Source organism: Pantherophis guttatus, chromosome 6, assembly GCF_059756535.1.
Source record: "Pantherophis guttatus breed Tessera chromosome 6, ASM5975653v1, whole genome shotgun sequence".
Lineage (NCBI taxonomy): Eukaryota > Metazoa > Chordata > Lepidosauria > Squamata > Colubridae > Pantherophis > Pantherophis guttatus.
In genome coordinates, this window is record NC_142068.1 from 46861220 (window position 1) to 46885211 (window position 23992).

Sequence of the window (23992 nt, forward strand, 5' to 3'; positions counted from 1 at the left end):
ATGTGCTAGAAAACAGATGATAGTTTTGCATTTCTTGAAGATTCCAGAGTGAGAAAAACTGGTTGGATGGACTATGTGTGCTTATAACCTTGGTTAATTTTCAAGTTTTATGCTTGAAATTAAGAATATACTTAAATTCATGGCTGTTAGGATACAAAATTGAAGTAAACTAAAAAAGTAGAAATTCCCCTCTCTATCATAGCTCAAAGTAGGTCTTTCAGGCAACTTTTGAAACTATATTCCTCTAGAAAAATCAACACAAAAGTCAGCTGAAGAAATGTCATTTTAAAAAAGTTATTTCTAATAATTGAGACTAATACTTTGCCCCTTTTATTCATTTTTCCACATAAATTACACAAACACTTTAGAAAATGATTACACAAAAGAGAAACCTTCTTATAAGTGCATAACTTAAAACAAACCAAAGAATGCATCTCAGAAACTCACTAAAATATTTCTTTTTGATAAATCGGCTATGTGTACCATCTCTTTTTAAATATAAATGATGCCTAGGTTAAAAAGTAACTCAAAAAAACCCCTATATATTTTAGATATTTTGTATCTTCTTGGAATTTGCTGTAAGAAGTGCTTAAATTAATCACAAACTTTTTCTCAATACAATAAAAAGAAAACCGTGAAATTACTGGTCAAGAAATAGAAAGAGAAGGATGTTCTGTTTGATTCACATCTCCTCTTTTGTGGAGCTGACTGCTTGAGCAAAAGTAAATAAAATATTGAACAATATCATCAACAATACCAAAATAATCTATCAAGTAAAACTGCATTACCCCTGCAAAATGCCACAGATGCCTCAGAGTTATTAAAATATAAGTTGATCAATGCAGAGTTTGTGGGTAGCTGTGAAACTGATTTCAGCCTTCACATAAGAGTTTATGAGGCAAGCTTTGCATTTCTCAGTCATTCTAGTATCAATATTGCTTCAACAGAACAAAAAGAAATAAAGCAAGAAAAACCCAAAGAGTTCATCTTGGAAAAGACAAAAGAAAAAGGTGCGAGATTTTATTTTATTTGTAAAATCTAAATGTCTTTTAAGAAAAGGGCACCAGCAGGAGATGCAGTTCTTGTTAAAAAAAGGTTCTTATTCTTCATTCAGATTGCAATTGTGGTTTTTCTTAAAATGATCAGCCTGTAATACTTACATGGGAGAACAACTCCTGTCTTGTCAGCAGATAAAATGATATAGCAGTTGTTTCTTGAAAATGGCTCAAAGGAAGAACCTTGAGTTGTTTTCTCTCCAAAAGAGTTTTCGGATGTTCCAATATCACCCTTTTCAAGAAGACGGTGATAGTGATGGTGATGACGATGAAAAACAAAGAAGGAAATTGTTGCCTTTTATTAGAACACTCCACTAGACCAGCACTGTATGACCTTTCAGAGCTTTGGCAAGCAAGGGGACATTGTCTGGTTGCTGCCACTGGCTCATTCATAGGTAACCGTGTCTTCTATGGATGATGCTGAATAAGGCCAGCCACTCTGTAATCAAGAGTCCATGCATAGGCAAAGTTAAGATTTCACTCACAGGAAGAGGCCACAGAAGTAACGCTGGTGATCTTGGAAGTGTCATCTGACCATGGCTGAAGGTTCTGGAGGGCAAAGAGGGAGGAATTGTGAACACAGATTGGGTCTGCTTGGATGGGCTGATTGATGGTTTTTTGGAAGGCCTCTTGCTGGAGCTGCATGAGGATGCGATTGGCTTGCTGCCGCTCTGCTTCCCGTTCTTCTGCAGTTTGCCGCCTAAGAGAAATGCACAGAGTATGTCATGTTTCAGCAGGACAACAGATGCCCCTTACTTGTAAAAGTTGACTCCCATTCCATTTCGCCACAACCTCTTCCCATCTTTTGGAACATTCTTATGCTCAAGGATTTTTCTCTTGTATCATAGCCAAAATGAAAAGACACATTTAAGGCAACCTGCTGCCCAGTTTATATTAAATAACTGAGCATGGAGAATCCATGTAACAGTCAAAGGGAACACCCCTTAAAAGACTTAGCCCTTCTTTGAAACCACCTGACTCAATGATCATCCTAGTGCCAGCCAATAGCTTAACTATGCGTTGTCTGAAGCAGCATCTGCATCCATCCATTAACTATTAATGTCATTTGGTTGATGCTAAATTTTAGAATTATGAGGGATCAGCTGTATGTGTGTGTGATGGTGTGTATCTGATTATTCTGTCCTTACACATTTATGTGAGTGGAAAATGTGAAAAAAACCTACAGATTCTAAACATTGCTCCATCTACTGAATACAGAGCCTGTAATACAGTGGACTAAAGCACTGTGATTAACATCTGCTGCTTGCAATTACTGCAAGTTCAAATCTCACCAGGCTCAAGGTTGACTCAGCCTTCCATCCTTTCAAAGGTAGGTGAAATGAGGACCCAGATTGTGGGGGCAATAAGCTGACTTTGTATAAATATACAAAAGGATGAAGGCTATCACTTAACGCATTGTAAGCCACCCTGAGTCTCCGGAGAAGGGCGGCATATAAATTAAAGCAAAAAAAAAAAAAAAAATTACTTCATATTCATAAAAAGAATGCCTCTTGTTTTAAAACTGCACCACAATTACACAGAACACCTCAAATCCTTGGAAAATTTATACACTAATCTAGTCCACATCGACCACTCATAGCAACTAACAGTATCTAAAACATGTCATAATCAGAAGCATTGAAGAGGAAAACAAAAAATAAAAACAGATACTGTAAATGAGATAATATATATGGCTCAGGGTTGAACTATGGGGTTCTGGGTGCTCTCTGAACTTGGTTGTTTGCTTGAAGACATTTCATTACCCAAGTAGATAACATCATGATGACGTTACCTAGTTTGGTAATGAAAGTCTGCAATAAAACAATCAAGCTGAGAGACCATCAAAGATCCCACAGAGTCCATTATAAACTAAAGTTGGTGCCACTCAATTCACAAGAATTTATCTCATGCCACAGTATGGTGTCCAAAGAGATACATAATACCTTTCATCCTTTTTGCTACAAATAACTTCCCTTAATTCTATTTTATTTAAGGACTATGGAAATAATCAAAAGAGCAAAGAAAATATTACCTGGGGGGAGGGGGAAGGGGGAAGGCAAGGGAGGGACCAAGAAAAAGAAACTTTGAGAGGCAGAAAAATAAACGAGTTTACAAGAAAACTGTCAGAATTGGAAGAAGTATGAAAGGTGTTCGCAGTTCTCTTTCCAATTCTGTATCTTAGTGCTATGGTCTGGCATGTGCCAGATCCTGCTTTTCTATCAAAAGAATGAATTGAAGTTTGAATTATTATTATTGAAATTATTTGCACTCATCTATCTCTCTTCTTTCATGCACAATCACTTTATCCTAAATCTTACTCATAAGGAATTTATTCTGGATTTTAGAAATTATATCTTAAGTAGTAGTGTTCAAACAGGAAAGGGAAGACTTCAGGCTTGTTGGAGCTACTGTCATCAGATGCATCAAGTATTCTGCTTTGACAAGCTTACAATAAAATTATGGTATCTTAAAATAAATGCTACAATACTCTTAACTGCCTTTTAAAAACAGAAATCCAGAAAAAATATTATAGATTACCTGTTTATAGTGATTATGTGCCATCAAATTGTTGTTGACTCTTAGTGACCATATAGATTCTTAAAAATAAATACATTTGATATGTTATTTTAATATCTGAATAGTTCACCAAATTTTATAAATGGTTAGTGTTTGTATCTGAAATCCTTTTGAGATTTTGGGCAAGAATGCCAAATCTCACAAGATTTCAGATGAGAATGCTAATGTCAGGAAAGATTTGACTTTTCTCTCCCTTTCATACCAGCATCTGCAGTTATCACCACAGGTTGAAACCACCTTTACTCCCCAATTCCCATAAAACATTTTTGCTTTGACTTAGACTTAGAAATTTGAGAAGTGAAATAATACACAAAGAAGTGAATCTCCCAACATGCTGAGCTAGGCCAGAAACCAGTAATCTGGGGCCTATATTATGTAGCAAATTCCATCAAAGCTAAAGCCAACACGCTAACTAATAAGACCATTCTTAGAAGAACATTCCACTGTTCAAAATTCGGGTGAAATCTCCCAAATGTTAATATTTCCAAGAATCTGCACCCTTTTTTTTAAAAAAAGTCATTCTGGTTAGAATTAGGAGGAGACTGATTTATTGTCCATCAAACTATTAATTTCCACTTTTCTTTACTTGGTAATAAACTGTTTTGAAAATCATTTTATAATGAAACTCTAGGAGATTCCTTTTTATTATCTTTATTGATATTGATCTCCTTCCATTGCTGCAGTTCACAAACCATCAGACTTTTAGTCATAATATAAAACAATTTCTGCCTGGGATATTGGTTTAGTTTGATTCCATTGGATCTGGAAAGATTATTGAAACAATTATCAAAAAAGATAGTAGTGAAATATGGTACATGCAGGTTTAACTCCTTAAAGCACAGGGAAATTATTAATCTAAAAACTTCAATACTTTTCAAGAAGAGTGGAGATGGGAAAAAGAAACAATATTTCTGTCTTACAGGTAATCCTCATAACCATTCATTTAATGACCTTTCAAAGTTACAATGGCACTTTAAAAGTGATTTATGACCAGTTTTCACACTCACCACCACTATAGCATCCTCATGGTCACATGATTACAATTTGACACATAGCAACTGACATGTATTTATGACAGTTCTACTGTCCTGAGGTCATATAATCACCATCTATAACTTTCCAGCTGGCTTCCAACAAGCAAAATCAATGGGGGAAGCCAGATTTGCTTAACAATATCTGCAGTGATTCGCTTACCAACTGTGGCAAAAAAGGTAATAAAATGAGGTGCAATTCACTTAAAAATTTCTTTGCTTAGCAATGGACATTTTGGGCTCAACTGTAGTTGTAAATCAAGGACCACCTATATTTGAGAAGTTTACCTCTCTCTTTCTGAGAGTGATTTATGTTTAGATGTAAACTGTGCCTTTTTTGCACAAAAAAATGCCCTATTAATATCACTGTAACTTATAGATTACACCTAAGAGGAAATGCAAAAAAACAAACAAACGCAAGGCCTAAACACAAACAGCTTTAATACGGCACAGTATTTAGATCAATCTGATTTCAAGGCAGGCTTATAACCTGATCTTATGAATTCATTGTGGCCTCAAATACTTAACTTTTACTAGGTCATGACCAACATTTCTGTATTAACAGTAGAACCATCAATTGCCTATTAAAAATATTTCAGAACTGATTGGCAGATTTGAATAGCGCTCCTCTCTGAGAGCAAGTGAGTTAATGTTACCCAATAGCAATAGCACTTAGGCTTATATACCACTTCATAGTGCTTTACAGCCATCTTTACAGCAGTTTAGAGTCAGCACATTGCCCTCAACAATATGGGTCCTCATTTTACAGACCTTGGAAGTTCAGAATCAAACTCCTGCAGTGAGCAGTGAGTTAGCCAGTAGTACTGCATTCTAACCGCTGTGCCACCACTGCTCTTTATCCCTTCAAGGCACTGCAGCAGCCAAAACATGAGAGAGAAAGAATATACCTACCTCCATAGATAAGGAAGTACCAGAACTAAAAAAGACTGCATGCTCAAATAAATGTGCAACAGTTTGGGAGTAGATGAGCAATTAGATGCTATAGATGTGGAATTTTTACATACACACATAACTGTAAAAAAAACTTGATTAACACAAAACTGAAGGTGTGTATTGTGAAAGACTTGTATACTGTACCCGCCTAGGACATAATGTGTGTGTGGGAGGGAATTATTTGTTTTAGGGTGCTGAATAGACATAGCTACATGTGACTCATTTAACAACCATGGTCTAAAAATACCCCATCTTAATGCAATAAAGTGAAGAAACTCTCTCTCTCTCTCTCTCTCCCTCCCTCCCTCCCTCCCTCCCTCCCTCCCGCTCTCTCTCTCTCTCTCTCTCTCTCTCCCCGTATATATATATACGTAGTAGCAGGCATTTATGCCTTTTTCATCCTATCTGGTGCCTTCTGGTTATTTGGGACTATTGTTCTCAGCATTTGCAATGACTGAGAAGGATGGGAGCCTTGATCCAATATTTTTTGAAGGGAATGTTTAGAATAAATAGTTTAAATGCGTGTTAATTTTTCATATAAACAATATGTTTTAAATTAAGCCCTTTGTATATGTGTGTGTCTACAAATGCACAGTGTGAGGGTCTGTGTGTGTACTGGGAGAAGGATTCTAAAGCCATATTCTGCTCATTCTCTAACACAAAAAAAAGTGCATGAATAAAAAATACCCTTTTCTTTCCACTACAAATTTACTCCTGATGCATATTTAATATTGTTTTGACTCAGAGAAATGTAACTGGGCTTCTTCTGTTGCTCTTTAGCTGTGTTTGTAATTAGTGAAAACAGATTTATTAATTTCAGTATGGAATATTTTTCTCAGTTAGCCAAGTTGTTCACTTGGCAGAGAAAAGCAGTAATTTGTTAAAGAACAAAAAACAAAGCCCAGGCTTGGGGGGTGGCAGTAGGGAAAGAATAAAGTAAGCACCGTGTCCCACCTCAATTTGTTTCAAGACTGCAATAGAAAGCAGCTTAGTTACAGCTCTTCAGCCAGACTTTCATTGCCTTAATTGCAAATATGCAAATTCAAGTAAAGCTTTCCTGGCACTGAGAAGAAATGTCTCATGGGAGAAGTTCCATCCAGACTGCACTGGGACCTTGGAAACATTGTCAAAAAAAGAGAGAAATATTTGCTTCTGAGTACAGTCCAGCATATATTAATTACAAAAGGAATGAAATCCTGTGCACATCTATTCTGAAATAAACCCTGGTGCATTAGAATACAGGAAGTCTTCGCTTAGCTGTCAAAATTGGGACCAGCAGCTCTGTTGCTAATCTGTGGCTGCTAAACTGCAGCTGCTAAGACAAAAATCTTATGACCGTACTTCCCAGTCTGTTATTAAGTGAGTCACCATAGTCTTTAAGCATAACATCATGTAATCACGACTTATGATTTTATTTCCGCATTTTCCATTAACTCTGCTTGACATCAGCCAATTGGAAAGCAGACAAATAGCAATCATGTGATGATGGATTCTGTAATGGTCCTTAATGCATGCCAGCTACAAAATGCCTGAATAGTAGTCCTGCAACTATAGGATGCTGCAATAGTCAAATACGCAAAGATTGATCAAAAATCTGACTTTTTTATACTGTTGCAACTTCAAATGGTTGCTAAACACTGGACCAATGAGGTCACTGGGTAACTTGGGCCAGTCACTTTTTCCCAATCCAATCTGTCTCACTAAATTATTATTTTAAAGACAAAATTAGTAGTGCTGCACTTTGAACTCTTCTGTTGTCCTGTTACATTTGTTAACCATAAGCCTTTCCAGGTTTTGCATTGATGGGTAAGGCCTATTCTTAAAGAAGGGTTCATAAGTATCAGAAAAGCTTAAGGCATCCATTTTATCCCTTAAAATCATCACAAACCCACAAACTGCAGGGAAAGGAAACAAACATTCTAGAAAACTTTGCAGCCATAGAAGACGAGCTGTATGCCTGATATATAAGATAAGCAGGCTTTTTGTGAATTTTTTTTTAAAATTGCCCAAGGATTATTTTTCCTAGCATTTGTTGCAATTAAGTGCAGAGTCTGCTTGTTTTGCACTGCATTCACTTAGTTCTCACAGTAACAGTTATCGAAGAGTTCTGTTTATCACCTAGCTTGTTGCAGAACCTGTCAGTGATAAGAGGAAGAGGAAGAGATTGGCTGCAGCTGCATTCCAAGACTAGGATTAGGCTAGCTAGAACCTAGGTTTCCATGCTCCTAGCCCAACACCTTAATCACTAGACCACACTGACTGTCCAGGTTAATATGAAAAGGACTGCTCCCCAGAAATCTACACAGAAGTCATTTGTTTGGGTAGGTGGTTATTTATTTGGAAGACTCTCTTGTGGACAATTCTGGACAACTCACAATAATAATAAAAACCAAATATGGTACAACCTTGTGCCTAGCCAACAATATCCAATCCATTGAACAGAACAATCTTCAGGCTCCAACCTTACCTTTTCCAATGCCTTGGTGAACAGTTAACCCTTTACACTCTTCTGGAAAGACAAAAGGATGAGGGATGCCAAATCTTAAGGGGAAAGTATTCCATAAGATAAGGGGCAAGGGACAGGGGTAAGGGACAGGGGTAACAGCTGCGTGGCGCAGAGATTAGAATGCAGTACTGCAGGCTACTTCTGCTGACTGCTTGCAATTTGGCAGTTAGGCAGTTTGAGTCTCATCAGCTCAAGGTTGACACAGGCTTCCATCCTGCCGAGGTCAGAAAATGAGGACTCAGATTGTTGGGGGCAATATGCTGACTCTGTAAACTGCTTAGAGAGGGCTGTAAAGCTCTGTGAAGTGATAAATAAATCTAAGTGCTATTGCTAAGTGCTATTGCTATTGCTTCTGAAGTCCCACTAGATGGCACTATTTAAAGGAACGGACCTGGAACATGCCCATCCTAAATAACCTGATGGGCCACACAGGTACCTCATGAAGAATCAATCCCACAAATAACATGCTGTTGTATAATGTTGAGCCCCACTTTGAATTGTAAAATGGAAAGAAAGAGGAAGGGAGTAGTTGCTCATGCAACAGCATCATGATATGGGCAAACCAAGAAGTGTCCAATATGCAGTGTTAAAAGATGTGTCATTCCACAACTGTAAAGACAGTACAATCCTATCTGAGAATAAAGTCTTCCAAGTTCAGTGTAGCGATTTCTGCAAAAATAATTCTGTTTTTCATATAGAACAATCCACTGACAGAAGTAAATTTATAAACAGAGCTCAAGTAATGCATTCCTGCAGATTCCCATTCTTGGTCTCTGGCAGAGCTGGACTGATTATTTATACCAACCATGTCCATGTCTCTTTCCTTGCAATAATTTTCCAGGCATTCTTTTATCTTGGTTGTGTATAATTTAGGCTTTGCTGGTGGCAAGTGTGCAAAATAAGTTCTTTTTTCTTGCCAGCTTTCAGACAGGCTGAATCCTTGGCTTTTTGGATGATTATGTATGGCAACATGATATTTAGCAAAGTCAAAAACAGTTCAGATTGGTGATATTATAACACATAAAAGCCAGGAAGCTTTCATAGGTAAAGGCTATTTCATAACCTTTTTCATTTCAAAAGAAAACTTCCAAGACCTACCAATTACATCACATTTCTCCAACCTGGGTGTTAGAAAATTCCCAGAATTCTCAGCAGTAAACATGATATATGGGGAATTCGGGGAACTGAAACCCACATATAAGGAAGGTATTAGATTCTTGGGCTGAGGAAAAAAATGCCTCTGGGGCCTGAATATGTTACCTATTTAAAGTGTTATGAGAAGGCATATTTCAACACCAATTTCTAAAATTGAGATATAAAACCCTCTGAGCCTACAAAACTCAATATCAATTCTGCCCTCAATCTCTACTTACAATAATTAATTTAATTGTTTTATATCCAATTCTGCTTTTACTCCATCAGTTTACACTTCCTTTGCCTATTTTCCCAACAGCAGTCCAATGGAGACAGCTGGAATGACGGGCAATAAATGGCACAAAGCCAACCAGTGAGCTTTCACGCCTGGGGTCAGACACAAGCCTGGGCCTCTTCTTACTTTAACACCTTTCCTGGCTCTTTTACAATATGCATTTCTCTGTGTATATAATTTAAGCTAATTATTATGTTACACATGCTTATTTAGAAATAGGTGTTACTTATTCAGTGGGGCTTATTCCTATGTACATTGGCATAGGATTGCATCCTTAATAGCATTTTCAGGACACATTTATAGTATAAGACAGCTTATAGTGCTATTACAGATGGACACATCAAATTTAAAAAAAACAGAAATGTATTCTTCATTCATGATTAAATGTCAATAACACAAATGCCCTATTTATAATGTTTTATCGCCATTACAAAAATGAATAATGTACCCAGAGAGAGAGAGAGAAGATTCAAAATGTTCTAATTATTAATAAGTCTGCTAACTAAATAGGGGCCAAGAAGTGTAGCTCCAGATATCCTATGAGACACTGATTAATAAAAAAGTTTAACATGCTGTACTTCAAATGGAATTATAACATCTGGAACCATGAATTCTTCCAATGATCAATTATGGGCATAAGTATAAAAGAGGAAGTACTGTAATGTCAACTACTAAATATTTAAACATCTATTTAAATATTCTCACTTTTAGACAAATCTAAAATGAGGTACTGCTGGTATATGATACCAGATCCATAATGTATAAAGATACCTGGTTTGTGTGGGAAATGTGAAAAACACAAACGGTTATTTTACCATGCATAATGGACTTGTAATAGAAAATTTTGGGTACAAATACATACAATAATGCAAAGAATTTTAAAGATTCTTTGCTGATTTTTGATTTCTGATTTTTTTTTAATGTACGACTTGAAGAAACTTGTTTTCTTTATATATGGTAACAGCAGAAAGACTACTATATGCACAAAGACAGAAAGATTCTGAAATACTCATAACAGAGCAATGATTGGTAAAGATGGCAAAACTTGCAAAAATGCAATACTGACTTGTTTGATTAGGAAGAAGACAAATACATTTATTAGTGACTGGAAACCTTTATGGATTTTTTGCTGAAAATGGAAAAAAATGAATGAATGATTTATGGATTTGATAATTAGAAAGAGAAAAATATGGGAAGAAGGGAATGATGTAACTATAAAGAGGAAGGATAGATGAAAAATTTGTAACCTCTATAAAGTAAGTTGGAAGCCAAATCTTGATGTGTTTTTTTCCATTTCTTTTCTTTCCTTATTTATGTCTTGTACTTATTCACTTGCTCTGCTTTCTTTATTCTTTTTCTTTTCAATTATATAATATCTTGATTTTTATTAGCGTATAAAATCTCTTAATAAAGATAAAAAAGAAAAGATATTGTTTTAATTTGGAGTGCATTTGCAAATAGAATATATATATTTTAAAATGCATTGGGTGTCCTTATTTTTAGTTTGGTTGGTTGTAGCTTTTTTTTTAAAAAAAATGATTCTATTTGTTAGCATTTGTATCTCTAGATAACTGGTATCCATTTGCATTGACAATATGATTACAAGCCTTACCTTAATATGTTAGTGTATAATTACTAGCATTACTCACATATTGGCTTGCTACATGTAGTCCTCAACTTATGACCACAATTGAGCGCAAAATTTATGTTGCTAAGTGAGAAATGTGTTAAGTGAGTTTTGCCCCATTTGTTAAGTGAATCAGTGCTGTTGTTAAAATAGTTACATGGTTGTTAAGTGAAACTAGTTCCCCCCTTGACTTTGCTTGTCAAAAGGTTGCAAAAGGTAATCACATGACCCCGGGACACTGCAACCGTCATAAATATGAATCAGTTGTCAAGCATCCAAATGTAAACCATGTGACCATGAGGATGCTGCAATGGTCATAAGAAAAATGGTCATAAATCACATTGTAACTTTGAACGTCACTAAGCGAACTGCTGTAAGTCGAGGAATACTTGTATTCAGGATGTTAGCATTTTATATTTTTATTGAACTTCAGTATCACTAGTCCCCTCCCCATCCATATCCCTATTCTGAGAAAATACTTCATGTTTGCTGACTTTTTTTCAAAGGTGAAACTGTTTATTTTCCACCCTAATACTATAGACTCCCTATGTGGATGTAAGGACCAAAATTTTCAGGGCTGTAAAAAGTCAGAACTGAGTAATATACTGTATGTCTATTACAGCATATAACTTTCTTGTGAAGTGATTCTCCTCTTCTTACACTGAGAAAAGACCAAGTACTCTACCTATATTGCCTCCTTAAGTCCAGGTAAAGACAAAGTATCTGTTTAAAATTTTAGATGGGAGATAGCTTGTTTGCCTCCCAAAACTATAGTCATTTTCAAGCAGGATGTTAATATCTGGCTTCATGGTAGTGTCTGGAAGACTTTTTATAATAAAACCACTAGGAACTATATGAATTTTAAGGCTATATATTTATGATAGTATACACGGACAATCTAGTTGATCAGATTACATTAAAAATTATTGCAACGGCAAAATAAGATTGTCCTTGAGTTATTCTTTCAAGGGACTCTGTTCAATCCTATCTAGTTCATCTATCCAGGAAGCTGCTTTAATAAAGATTAGCTCCTAGGTGTCTCTACCTCAGAGGTGTCAAACTCACGGCCCGGCAGGCCAGATGCGTCATGTGCTGCCTACCCCCACCCCCATTTTAGCGAAGGGAGAAAAAAGTCACAATACGTCACATGATAATAACGTGACGATGCCCTGCTCTAGCTGCCATGAAAATTCTCTCTCCTTTGCTGCTCACAGTTTGCATCAGTCCTGGCAATAGAAAGAAAGCTCACCTCTCCTGTTCTAGATCAGTCCCAACAATGAAATTTAGCCCTCAGTACCTGTGGACTGCTCGGTGCAAACCCTCAATATCCCAGGAACAATATTTTAAGCAATGATAACATATGCCTAGACAACTTAAAGATCAGAAGTAAAACAAGGAACAAAAAATGTTAGAGCCGCTTATCCAATATTTTAAAGACATTTCTAGAAATAGAGAACACTAATGGGTTAAGCCACTTCTAGCCACCTCCCTCCAATCTATTGCTGAGTCGTAAAATAGCAAATGAAATGGCTTGGGATTCTGCTGTGGGTGATGGCAGCCCTACCTCTATTCTGCTCGTAAGGTGGGTGAAGAGTCACCCAGAATGAGAGATGGTACATATAGTACAGCCTCTGAACTTCCTTACTTGTTTCCGAAGACTGAAGACCGGATGCATCAAACCACACCGTACAAAAGTTTTCCTTGGTTTGTTTCTCCTGTAGCTCTAGCAACGGAAGCTGTCTTTCCACAACAAGCCTGGCTGTCTTCATTTTGAATGGCAATTCACAGGAACCAGCCCCTCCCCACCATTTCCAGTCCATCAGCCAATAAACCAAGACTCAGCTTTAACCAATCAGTTTTCAAAGCATCTGTTCCAAGCTTAAAATAGATCAGAAAGATTGTTCGTTTCCAAAGCAAAACAAATGGGAGACAGCAACTAATATATGATGATTGAAATATTTTCCACCACAACAAAAGTCACATGATGGACAGGAAGTCCTGTACATGTATCTCAATAGTTAAAGAAGATGGACTCCATTCCCAACTGTGTTGTCTAGGAAATATGGGAGTTTATATCCAACCCATCTACTGGTCATGTTTTGGGGGGAAATGGCATAAATAAGATACAGAGATTCCTAATTTAAGCTTAGAATAACTTTGACTAATCAGAGATCTCAAAGCAAAGAGGCTCCTTAACGGAGAAATAAGAAAGAGCTAGCCTGAAGTAGATAATGTACATTAATTGAAGGAGAAGAAGCAGGTGAATCAGGTAAAAAAAAAAATGTCTATGTATTACACATAAAGGGACACATTCAAAAAGAAGTATGAACACTTAGTGATATATATGAAATTAAATAAATATTATATATCGGATTGGATGGTAGGATCAATAGTCAAATTAAAAAAATCTGAATGCTGATACAACTCTCAATCCCTTTGACATTAAAACTGCATACCATTCATCAATTTCCCTCCAGATATGCCAAAATTGCAAGACGCATATTTACCACGAGCTCCACTACTCTGTTTGCTAAGCATTTGAAGGGACCATGTTGGGGAAGGCCTCCTACAAAGAACTTTTAAACAGGAACTCAAACGTGTTCTTTGATTCCTAAATAACTCCCAATGGGACCAACTTCTTCCAGGAATCACTGGATCTGTGCCCAGTAGATCCTTGGGGCATGCTTCACATTTGGCAGACCAGATCTAATCATGCTCACCCCAGGAAATCACCCCTGTTCCTGATCAACTCCCACTGAGAAGTTTGGGGGAAAAAAACCTACTCGAGGTTTGTAGAGAGTCTTGATGGCCCAGGAAGTGACTAGTCCAGTGGGTGAAAAACGTGTTCCAGCACAGCAACAGTAGCAACAGCTCACTTGCTTGGTGTGCTTACCTCCATTTTGTTCTCCGGTTCTGGAACCAGGTCTTGACTTGGGCATCAGTCATTTTCAGAGCCTTGGCTAAAGCCGCCCTCTCAGCTGAGGCCAGGTACTTCTGTCGGTGGAAGCGCTTTTCCAGTTCACAGATCTGCAGACGGGTGAAAGAGGTGCGTGGTTTCTTCTTCTTGGGGGGCGTCCGGTTCTGGTAGGGGTGACCTATACGGCGTGTTACAGTGAACGGTGAGAGGGCCACTGGAGGGGGAGACAGGGCGGGCGGGGGGGCAAAGAAGCAAGCGGTGACATGATCAGGAAGGACTCCACAGAGCAGCGGCAGAGGAGAGACAGAAAGACAGACACCAAGAGTCAAACAGAGAAGTAGGAAGGCACAGAGAAGGCTTGGTCACAGGGCTCACAATCTCCTCCTTGCTTTTCCAAGCACAAACCTCTCTTTTAGAACCCACCAATATTTCTTTATTCATGGGCTGCTGTGGAGGAGCTTTCCCATGTCCCCAGGTGGATCCCAATATGGAGGCACCAGACTCTCTGCAAGAAGTGAGCTCTGTGGCAGAGGAGCACATGAAGGGTATATACAAAGCAGGCAGGGGGCAGGAATGGGGAGGGGAGAAATCCTTGTTTGGAGCGCCAAATCTACCTTGCAAGCTAGGAGCAGAGCAATTTAAAACTGTGTACATGTAGAGCCCAATCATTTGAATGTTATCTGGGAGAAAATACGTAAAAATAAAGGTTCAGACTTCTGCAGCCTGAATAAGAGCATTATTGAGCTGCTGTTATTTAAGACTTTGGAACAAAAGAGAGCTTGAAAACCTTCCCTATAAAAAATCCAAATCTGGGATTCCAGTTCACCCCACTTTTCATTGTTTTGACAACCTTTTTAAAATGATGATTATTCATATCCTTAATAGTTATGTAATCATCAAAGTACACTTTCATTTTTCATTTTTATGTGTTTTTATTTTGTTGAAGATCGTTTTTACTGAAGTCCATAACCCTGGGCAAAGTTCTTACTCTCAGAAAAATCCACAGGAGTTAACTCAAAATAAACCTAATTAAACAGGCAGTTCTTTCTGAAGTTTGAGCCACTCTCTCTGGATAAAAGATGTGTATTATATAGACTGTAAACAATAACCTTCATATGAACGAAAAAAGCTTTTTAAATATTGGGATAATGTCTAAGTAAATATGCATTGGGCTGACTCCGATGCTAAAGATGAGTCCAGTTTGTTCAGAATTAAGTGCCCCTGAACTCAATGGAACTAACTCTGTAAGTCACATAATTCGGCTTGCAATTATAGTGAGCACAATTATTTGTAAATGTGTATGGAAGTGGGATGCATCTTTCCGTCTCATTATCAAAATCTGCTTTTGATATTTGATTTATTCATAAATGTTCATGCAATTACCAATTGAAATAATGCTTATGTGAATATATATTTTGCTATTTTGTTTATAACCTTAAATATATTTGCCTCCCAACTTCACTCACTTGAACACATTCCCAAGAAATGTCAAATGTAAATCATAAAACTAAGGAAAATGTTTTAACTCATAAAGCTAAGAAAAGTGTTATTGAAGGAAGCAGGAAGTGAAAGCAGCAGCACAGGAATGCTTTCCAAGAATTATTCTAGACATAATTACTCTGAGTTACTTTGACATTCTTTGGAATTCCTTCATTTATGGCTTTAATTTTAAATCTAGGAAATGTGACTTGTTATAAATTTTGTAGCATTGTTGGACTGAAACTATCAGGATAATTGTAGTGTCCACTACAATTGTAGTGTTTTGTTTTAGTTAGATGGCTTTACATAATTATTCTGCACGTGAGCAATTAAAGAAGGCTCCTTTTAAATTTCTCTAAGAATATATTTCACTTGTGACAGCTGTAATTAACAAACCTATTTTCCAAAATCTTCCTAACTTAAGTAGATGTTTACAGTTCTATTACTGACACCAAAATCACCAACAACAGCAACAAAAAGAACTCTGATTTAAGACTCTCTTGCAGGGATTTTATTTTGGTCCATTTATTTTGTCAAAGGGGGGGGGGCGTTATCTACCTGTACCCTCTTCCCCTCTCTCTAAAGCTGAGCATTTTCTGGAAAGATACTAACCAGATGCCAGAGAGACATAGAAAAGTGTACCTGGGAACTCCGGGAAGAAATAGAAGGAAGCTGACAATAGTATTTAAAATAGAATATCACTGCAATCTATCTCCAACTCTCCTAGATACCTGATTTTGTTTGTATCTCGTTTAGTGGCAGCAAATCCATTTAAGAACACAGCAAATAATCCCAAAACTGAAATTGGCGACTTTTGGTTAATTTACCAGCAACATCCGGTTATCTCACCTGAGAGCTCTCTGAGTTCGCCTGATCTGGGTATTGTCCTCTCCTGTAAAGTTCAGCAGTTTCCCGAACCGAACAAGGAACGGAGGGAAATTCTACGAACCTTGTTCGGCGGTGCCGAGGCTGATTTTGCCACAAATAGCTCTAAACAGCTCCGCACAGCCTTCGCTCTCCCCACGCCAATATGGTTCGCATTTCCCCAGCAGAGGCCCTCGGCGGAAGGGCGGCGGGGGAAAAAAAAAAAGAAGGCCAAGGTTAGGCCTCTGTAGCAAGAACAAAATCTCTTCTTTCCGAAGAACGAACCACAAATTCTCTTATATATAATATATATAAAGCCCGAGGAGGACGGGCCGGAGGAGGATTTGTTCCGAACTAAAACGACCCAGCCTCACTTGCAGCAGCCCCTCGGCAGGGAGGGCGAAGGCTTTTTCGGGCGGCAAGGCCCTCAGCCGCGTCTGCGCCCTCGCGAGTGGAAATTTCGAAAGAACCACCTCTTGCTAATTGGCGGCGGTGGCGGTGTAATCCAGCAGGCCTAGAGACCCCCCAGTCTGGCGACGGCCAGGCGAAATAAATAAAGCGGCCGCCTGCGTCGTCGCGTCTTCGGGTTAAGCTGCTTCAGGCATGGCCCGCGCTGCCAAAAAGCGCCGGTCTCCCTTCTCCCCAGCTTCCGCGGCTGTTTACGATTTCTCTCCGCCATTCAAGGAAAAGCAACCAAAGAAACTGAGGCGTGGCGGGCAATTCAAAACTCAGTGCAACCCGGATTACAGGCCTGTTTGCGCGGACCGGGGCGCGTCCCTTCCTGCGGGAGCGGGTGCCTACAACCGAAGAGAAATTTTCCTCCTTCCTGGCCTCGTCTAGTCCGAAATTGCTCCCCTTGTTTAGTGGTAATGACTCCCGGTTGGATTTACTATTGCAGGCCGGGAGTTGCTGCCATTGAACGCCGTGGGGCTCCCTTCAGAGCAGAGCGTCAAAGAGCAAGATCGCGCCGCCACAGCCTCGATCTGCCCGTCCGTCTTGCCGGGGACATCGTAGCAACCATTACTCTAATCTTCCTATAATAATTTTTCCGCCCCGGCTGGAAGCCAGGTAAAGGGCTAGCCCTGGGGACGGGTGGTCGTATCGTGCTCCGAAGCGTCAGATAATGGGAGCCTTTATTGATGAAGGTCGGGGCTCGCTGTTTAAATTAAAATTGAAATATAATTACCATTTATTGTTTGTGGCATCCTGGTTAGAGGGAGGGGCGGGATGAGCGTAAATCTGGGAGATTCGGAAAGAGCATTGAATTGCTAAGATTTATCTTCCAATAGATTTGCCATTAAACAACGAACGGACATTTGTTCTCTTTTCTTCTCCTCCCCTGCCCTTTTTAAGGCACGTGGAATAATAAAGGTGCCAATTTATGGGTTATGCATGCCCCATACTTCTAGGAAAAGATGAACCTGGCCCCTACACGCCTGGCAGAGTGTAGTTGATGTATACTTGAATGATCAAGTATAGATCATTCTTGGACTCAACTATAGATCATCTTCTGGCACTCTCCCTTTCAGCGCTACCGGTATTAATATCATTTCTGTACCGTCTGGCTGAAATGTATATTATGTGTATTAAATGTATATTTTTATCCGTATTCCCACGTTCCATAATTTATAACAGTAATTGTGAGGGGTGCACACAATTACGCAGAATAAACCTGATCAGGGAATATGTAGACAGACGCATTATTTGTTCAATTTACGATTTCTAAGTTTTGAAATTCTACTGATGGTATATTTTTAAAACCTAGTTATTTTCCAACTTGGACTATATATACTAACAAAAGTTGGTGAACTATGTGTATGAAATCGTTTGATAATTGTATGTCTCTGTGTGTACATAAGTATGTGTATACTTACATACACATAAACATACAGATAATGATGTTGTCGGGGATAGTGATTGCTATAGGGTTATTATAGTATTATAGATTTCAGCCATATTTATAATGTTCCTAAGAGATGTTGTTACCGTTGGACGCGTTTTATGAGCGAAATTGAGGTGGGCAAAATATATATATATTCGTGAACGAAGTATAGAAAATTGGAAAAGAACCTACATTGCGGGTAAATGATTTAATTTAAAAATGTTGAAACAACATGCTTGACCCAAGAAAGTAAAATTGAATGTTTAAATGTTTCTAAAAGTTGCATAAAGGCTAGGCAACGAGATTATTTGCCCGCCGATTTGAGCTTCTGAGAGAAGTGGTAAGAGTTTCAGAAAGATGGTACGGTATCTCTTCCGTAGAAATTTTAATCAGTGTGAAAGCTCGTCCTAATTATGCTATAAAACATCGTTAATTTAATAAGGATAATCAAGTCGCCATGAAAAGTATTAGGAAAGGCTTGCTACTTGACGCTTAGCCTTCTGAATTTCTGGCACCGCTGCTCTTTCGGGCCATACAGCTAAGGCACATCCGTCAACGCTGTTTATAAATCAAACCAATCGATTCAATTAAAGCGGTTGCAAATCGAATGCGAGCACGGCCGGGATTCTCTCGCTGGAGCGCAGGAGAGGGAGGCTATCCAGCCAACTGGCTTGCCGGAGGCAGGAGCGGGGAGACAGCGGGGAGGCAGCGCTGAAAGGCGCCGGCAACTCGCGCGGGGCGGAAAGGGCCCCGGAGCCTCTCACTCACCCGTGAAGCGGTCCTTGGTGTAGCGCCTGTTGCTCTCCATCCAGGGGAAGGTCAGCCCCGTCAGGTTGTTCACGGTGGGCACGGCAGTGGGGAGTGGCTGGGGGACGCCGCCGGCCATGGGTCTGTGTGCCGGCACTCGGATCACGCCCCCGGCCGCGTTGAGGTTATTTCCGTTCATGGCCCCGACTCCGACGTTGAGGTTGTAGGAGCCCGCCAGCGAAGCCATGCTGCAGGCGCCGCCGTTGCTGTAGCCCCCGGCGGAGGAGGACCCTCCACCGCCGGGGGCCGAGCCGTAGTGGCCACTCATGGGGTTGTAGGCACTGCTCACCACGCATCCTCCCAGGCCGTAGTCCGCCGCGTCCTGCAGCCGCGCATTGGAGATCATGCAGCTGCCTTGGTCCGGGTTATTCAGGATCTGGTCGATTCCAAAGCTAATGGGCTCGGCGTGGCTCTGGTGGAGGTGGTGCCCCCCTAAGTGATCCATGCTGGGCCGAGAGCCACCCCAAAGAGGGTGACTTTGCCCCCTCCTCCGCCACCGCCACCGCCACCTCCTCCTCCTCCTCCTCCTGATTCAGTGCTAGAAATTTTTTAAAAATACGCGCAGCTTTTCTGGTCTCGCTTCACTTGCTCCCGAAGAGGTAAAAAGACGGCCGGAAGCTGAGGAAGGAAAAGCGGGGAGAGGAGGAGGAGGAGGAGGAGAGAGGGTGGGGAGGGGGAACATGCGCGCCCGTGGGCTCCCTCTCTCGCCTCTTTCCGAGGGCATCAATCATGTTGGCCTAAAGCCTGGCGCTGCTAGGCCCTGCTCCCCCATTGGTGGAGCCCCAAGAAGCGAGGAGGGAGAAAAAGAGACGGAGGCCAAGGAGCTTCCCCCAGCAAAACTCTAACCGGGGAGCCCGGCAGTAGCAAATCAGCCGACCACGCGCGGAAAGCAAGGTCCGGGTAGGCAGCGAAACTGTGGGCTCTCTGTTCTAATTCCCTGCGGAAACTGTTGCCTCTGAAGCGTTTGCTCCGGCGTTTTGAACCTTTGAGCGCCACGTGTGTTCGGTCCTATAAAAAAACAAAAAATAATTATTTCGTTGTAGCTGTGGTATCTTCCTTCTTTACCAATTATCTACGACTTTTCCTTTCCCTTTCCCCTTTCCCTTTCGCTTTCACTTCCCCTTTTTCTTCTCGATCCACACTGCTTAGGGAAAATCCTGAAGTTTAAAAGATCATAATCACCGTCCCTGAACTTAATTTGGGCTAGAACCACTTATCATTAAGTGTCCTCAATACTGGGCAAGAGTAGTGTGTATCCTCCATGTGAGCCTTCAATATACTGTTGACTCCTGGCTGCTGCCTAGACTGGTCCCTGCAGGATAGAGAACCATTTTCTTTTAATTGATTGAACCTTTCCAAAGCATATACAGTATTTTCAGAACGTTTTCGGGACAAATTTCTATAGAAATTGGTATGCTTTGATCATCTCAGCACTTTTTCCCCTCACCTCATTTATCTTTTAGCTAAAAGAAAAAGGGAAAAATACCCACTTAATATTATGACTCTTCGGAAGGGAGGAAATAGATATAAAAATATTAAGGAAGAAATTTCACAAAGTTATGCTGACCGTTAGAAGTTCCATATTGAATGGTTTTTCTGTACAAAAATGTAACGGGCCAAAAGATTACTATACTATTTATAATCCCCATCCTCATCCACAAAGATTATGGGGGGGGGGGGAACGGACAAAGAGAGAAGAGGAAAGCAAATTTGGTAGCGATCTCCTATTTACATAATCCTACCAATCTCTTCTGATCTGATTAGGAGAAGCTTATGTGTCTACTCAGAGGCAGAGAGTATAAACTCTTCATTAATGACCCTGTTTCAACTACCCAACCTAATAGTCACATATGTGTTAAGTGTGGAAGTAAAATTTCATCAAGAGTGAGATGGTAGAGTGTATGATCTCCAGAAGTTACTCAGTTCTGGATAACAGGTGCAAAAATTGGAAAATCCGGAAAATCCTTTTGGTCTCCTTTGGGGTCAGCAAAATGAAGCTGTCTCAGACTTTTGGGGCTGGCTGCAAATTCAGGAATCCTCCCTTACCTTCACCCTTCCATTTTGCAAACAACGTCAGCCCTCAGCATTTGCTATCCAAGCCCCCAGAGCCCTTTTTGCTCATTAGCTGCGTGCAGTTCTATTAATAGACAGCGCTTTCCATGGAGAAGGATGCGAGTGAGCTCTGGACTCCCAGCCTGAATTGTTTGTATGGAGAGGCAAGACTTCTGAAAGGAGCAGAAGATGTTCGTGGGAAAAGGATGAAAACTAGAAAGGAAAGCAGGTGGGAGAAGGAGCTGGGCCTTGGTGTTCACTTTCCTAGTTGCTTCACTACAGTCAATGTGCAGTTTCTTTCAGTATGTGGTAAATTGTGCTGGAGGCAGAAAAGACCTAATAAAGCTGAAGGCAAATGAAGACCCTTGATAACAAATTATTGATACAATAATTATCAAGGATTTTCTGGAAGTGTTTTCAATACTTAAAGGTAAATTAGAATCCTCATCACCCAGAGCTGTGAATATACAGTTTAATGTGCTGCCCCTTCTACAATCAATTGCACAGACAATGTTCTTTAAGAAGCTGGTGGAAACAATTTGCATTTTACTTTTAATTTTAGATTAAAAGCATTTAAAACAGTACCCAGGAAGATCCTTTCCTATAGCTCTGATGGAAATTTGGTCTATGTTCAACAGCTGCTATGGCTACCAGAAATCATTTGACACATTTGACTTTGGGACGTTCACACACACATTCGCACATATCAATTACCCTGACATTTTATGTAGATCGAATGATAGATTATCAAACAATTTCAAAATCAACAAAGTAGGTCCTCCCGTAAGTACAGTATTCACCCATGTTTGTTCAAGTTTCCCCCACCGGTTTCAACCACTCATGAACCTTCAAGTGAGTGAACACGAGCCAAAATTCCTGACATTGTAATTTGAAGTGACATACGCATAATATTTGCTTTTAAAATGAAGGAGGGCAAAGTAGGTCTGTTTTATTTTCAAAATCAGTTGAGACATACACAGTATAGGCACTGAATCATTTTCTATAATTGGATGAGAGAAAATCCTTGTCTGGGTTTACTGATGTTCAGAGTTCACAGCACTTTGCTTAGTTGGGTGCATTACAGGGTGGAGGGGTTCGTTGCAACCATAACTCTCTTCCTGTGGCTATTTTGTCACCTCTATTTTTACTTCTTTATATCATAAGGTTGCAGTAGCTTCCTTTTTCATTTGTTTGGAATCACTTTCCCTTAGGAAATTGGTGGCAAGTTTTTGAAATCTATGAATTGATATACAGCTATGTGACATTAATTAATTGGTTTGGAGGGTAGGGGAGGTAAGCAGGACAGAAAATTCAGGTAATTTGAATCAAAATATTTTTGACTACATCTTTCTCAATCCCGTAGAACTGCGCCATGCCTGAATATTGTTTAGAATAATAATAATAGCACTAATTATAATTAAAGCAAGTAAGATTTAACAGAGTTGACAAAGTGACTAAAAAAATTCTAGTTGATCCAAAATTCTATATTCAGAGGCATCTGCAATTGCTGGAACATAATTGGCACCAAATTCCCAAGTGGGTAGCTCAACTTTAGCACCGCTTCAGCAAGGCAGACCAGACGGAAGGAACAGATTTGACTTGAGCCCAAGAGATTCCCCCATCACTCACATGGGTTCATTAGTGCCTTTGTAGAACTGTACGTTTAAATTAAAAAGTATTTATACAATGTGCCTTATTTAGTCTGGAGGAATTTTTACCATCTTTAATAGAGTTAAAGACTAGGTTTGATATTGGCAGGATTGGGACTCAAATGTCTGACAAACCTCTCATCTTTTCAGTCCAACTAATTTTTAAAAGCAACTCATGCCTTCCTCTCAAATTATAATTATATTACTGTGTTTGTTGTTTGTTTGTTATGGAAAACAAGGACAAAATTCCCAATGAGTTTAATTCCAAATGTTTGTTACAAACTAAATGCCTTTTTTGTGGTGTTGGTAGTAAAAATACAACTTTCCTTGCGAATATATTCCCATGGTTCTCTATATGAAGTCTCACTATTATTCAGCAGGGTTATCAGTATCAGTATGCTCTTCAATACCAACACTTCCAAAACTGTTCTTTTCTGCAGCAATGTTTAAAACAAGCCATAGATACTTCTACAATGAATACACACATCTGAATTAACTTTTAATTCTTTTGTTTTTGTAAACGATGTGTTCAGCATTAGTCAGAAAGGTGGTGGTGATGAATGGAGGAAGTTTCAGTTCAACACATCAACACATGAGGTTTTGTTTTGAGCACACAGCATGCTCGCTCTGAGCTCCTTCCTTCTCCCAATCTTTCTTGCCAAAGAACTTTTGGCTGACTTAAAATTGACCAGATGCTGCCGTAGTTTCAAGAAATTTCAGATAAAATGACTTTATAAAAAACAGTGCTAAATTAGCATGTCAAGAAGTTTATGATGGAAAAGATTAAATTGCTTTAATAATCAGAATATTAGAGTGGCGCAAGCACAGCCTTTCTGATTAGGACTGAGGAGAGAACAATGTTTTTTCTCTTCTGCAACTGTGTGTGTTTGGGGGGGGGGGCATGGAGGAAGCATATTGTAAGTTTGAAAAGCAGAAAGTAAATAGATCATCTCAGCAACCAGGAGCAAGGTTGAGTGCCATGTGTAGGACATGCTTTTGGCACTCAAATTATCTGTCATTATACAATACAATTGTGCCTGTATTTGATATACGTGTGCAAATAATCCCAGTACGATAGCATTTTCACCTTTGCGGGGGAGATGCCCAGTTTACAAGGGCTGCTTTCATTCCATTTCTATTTCATCTTCAGTTAAGAATTGAGA

The 23992-nt window shown here is 39.5% G+C and overlaps 1 protein-coding gene across 2 annotated transcripts; it reads right to left on the reverse strand.

Moving 5' to 3' along the window:
• Positions 1-297: 297 nt before the first annotated feature.
• Positions 298-19573, reverse strand: TLX1 (T cell leukemia homeobox 1). Of its 2 annotated transcripts, XM_087872829.1 has the most exons (3): positions 19090-19573; positions 14073-14310; positions 298-1755 (listed from the first exon to the last, which is right to left on the reverse strand). In XM_087872829.1, exons 1-3 carry the CDS (start codon positions 19571-19573, stop codon positions 1533-1535), a joined length of 945 nt encoding a protein of 314 aa, XP_087728955.1. In that variant the 3' UTR covers positions 298-1532. The 2 variants fall into 2 exon arrangements, with proteins under 2 accessions (XP_087728955.1, XP_034296216.2); XM_034440325.2 differs by lacking the exon at positions 298-1755 and having other exon boundaries at positions 14069-14274.
• Between the last annotated feature and the right edge of the window lie 4419 nt (positions 19574-23992).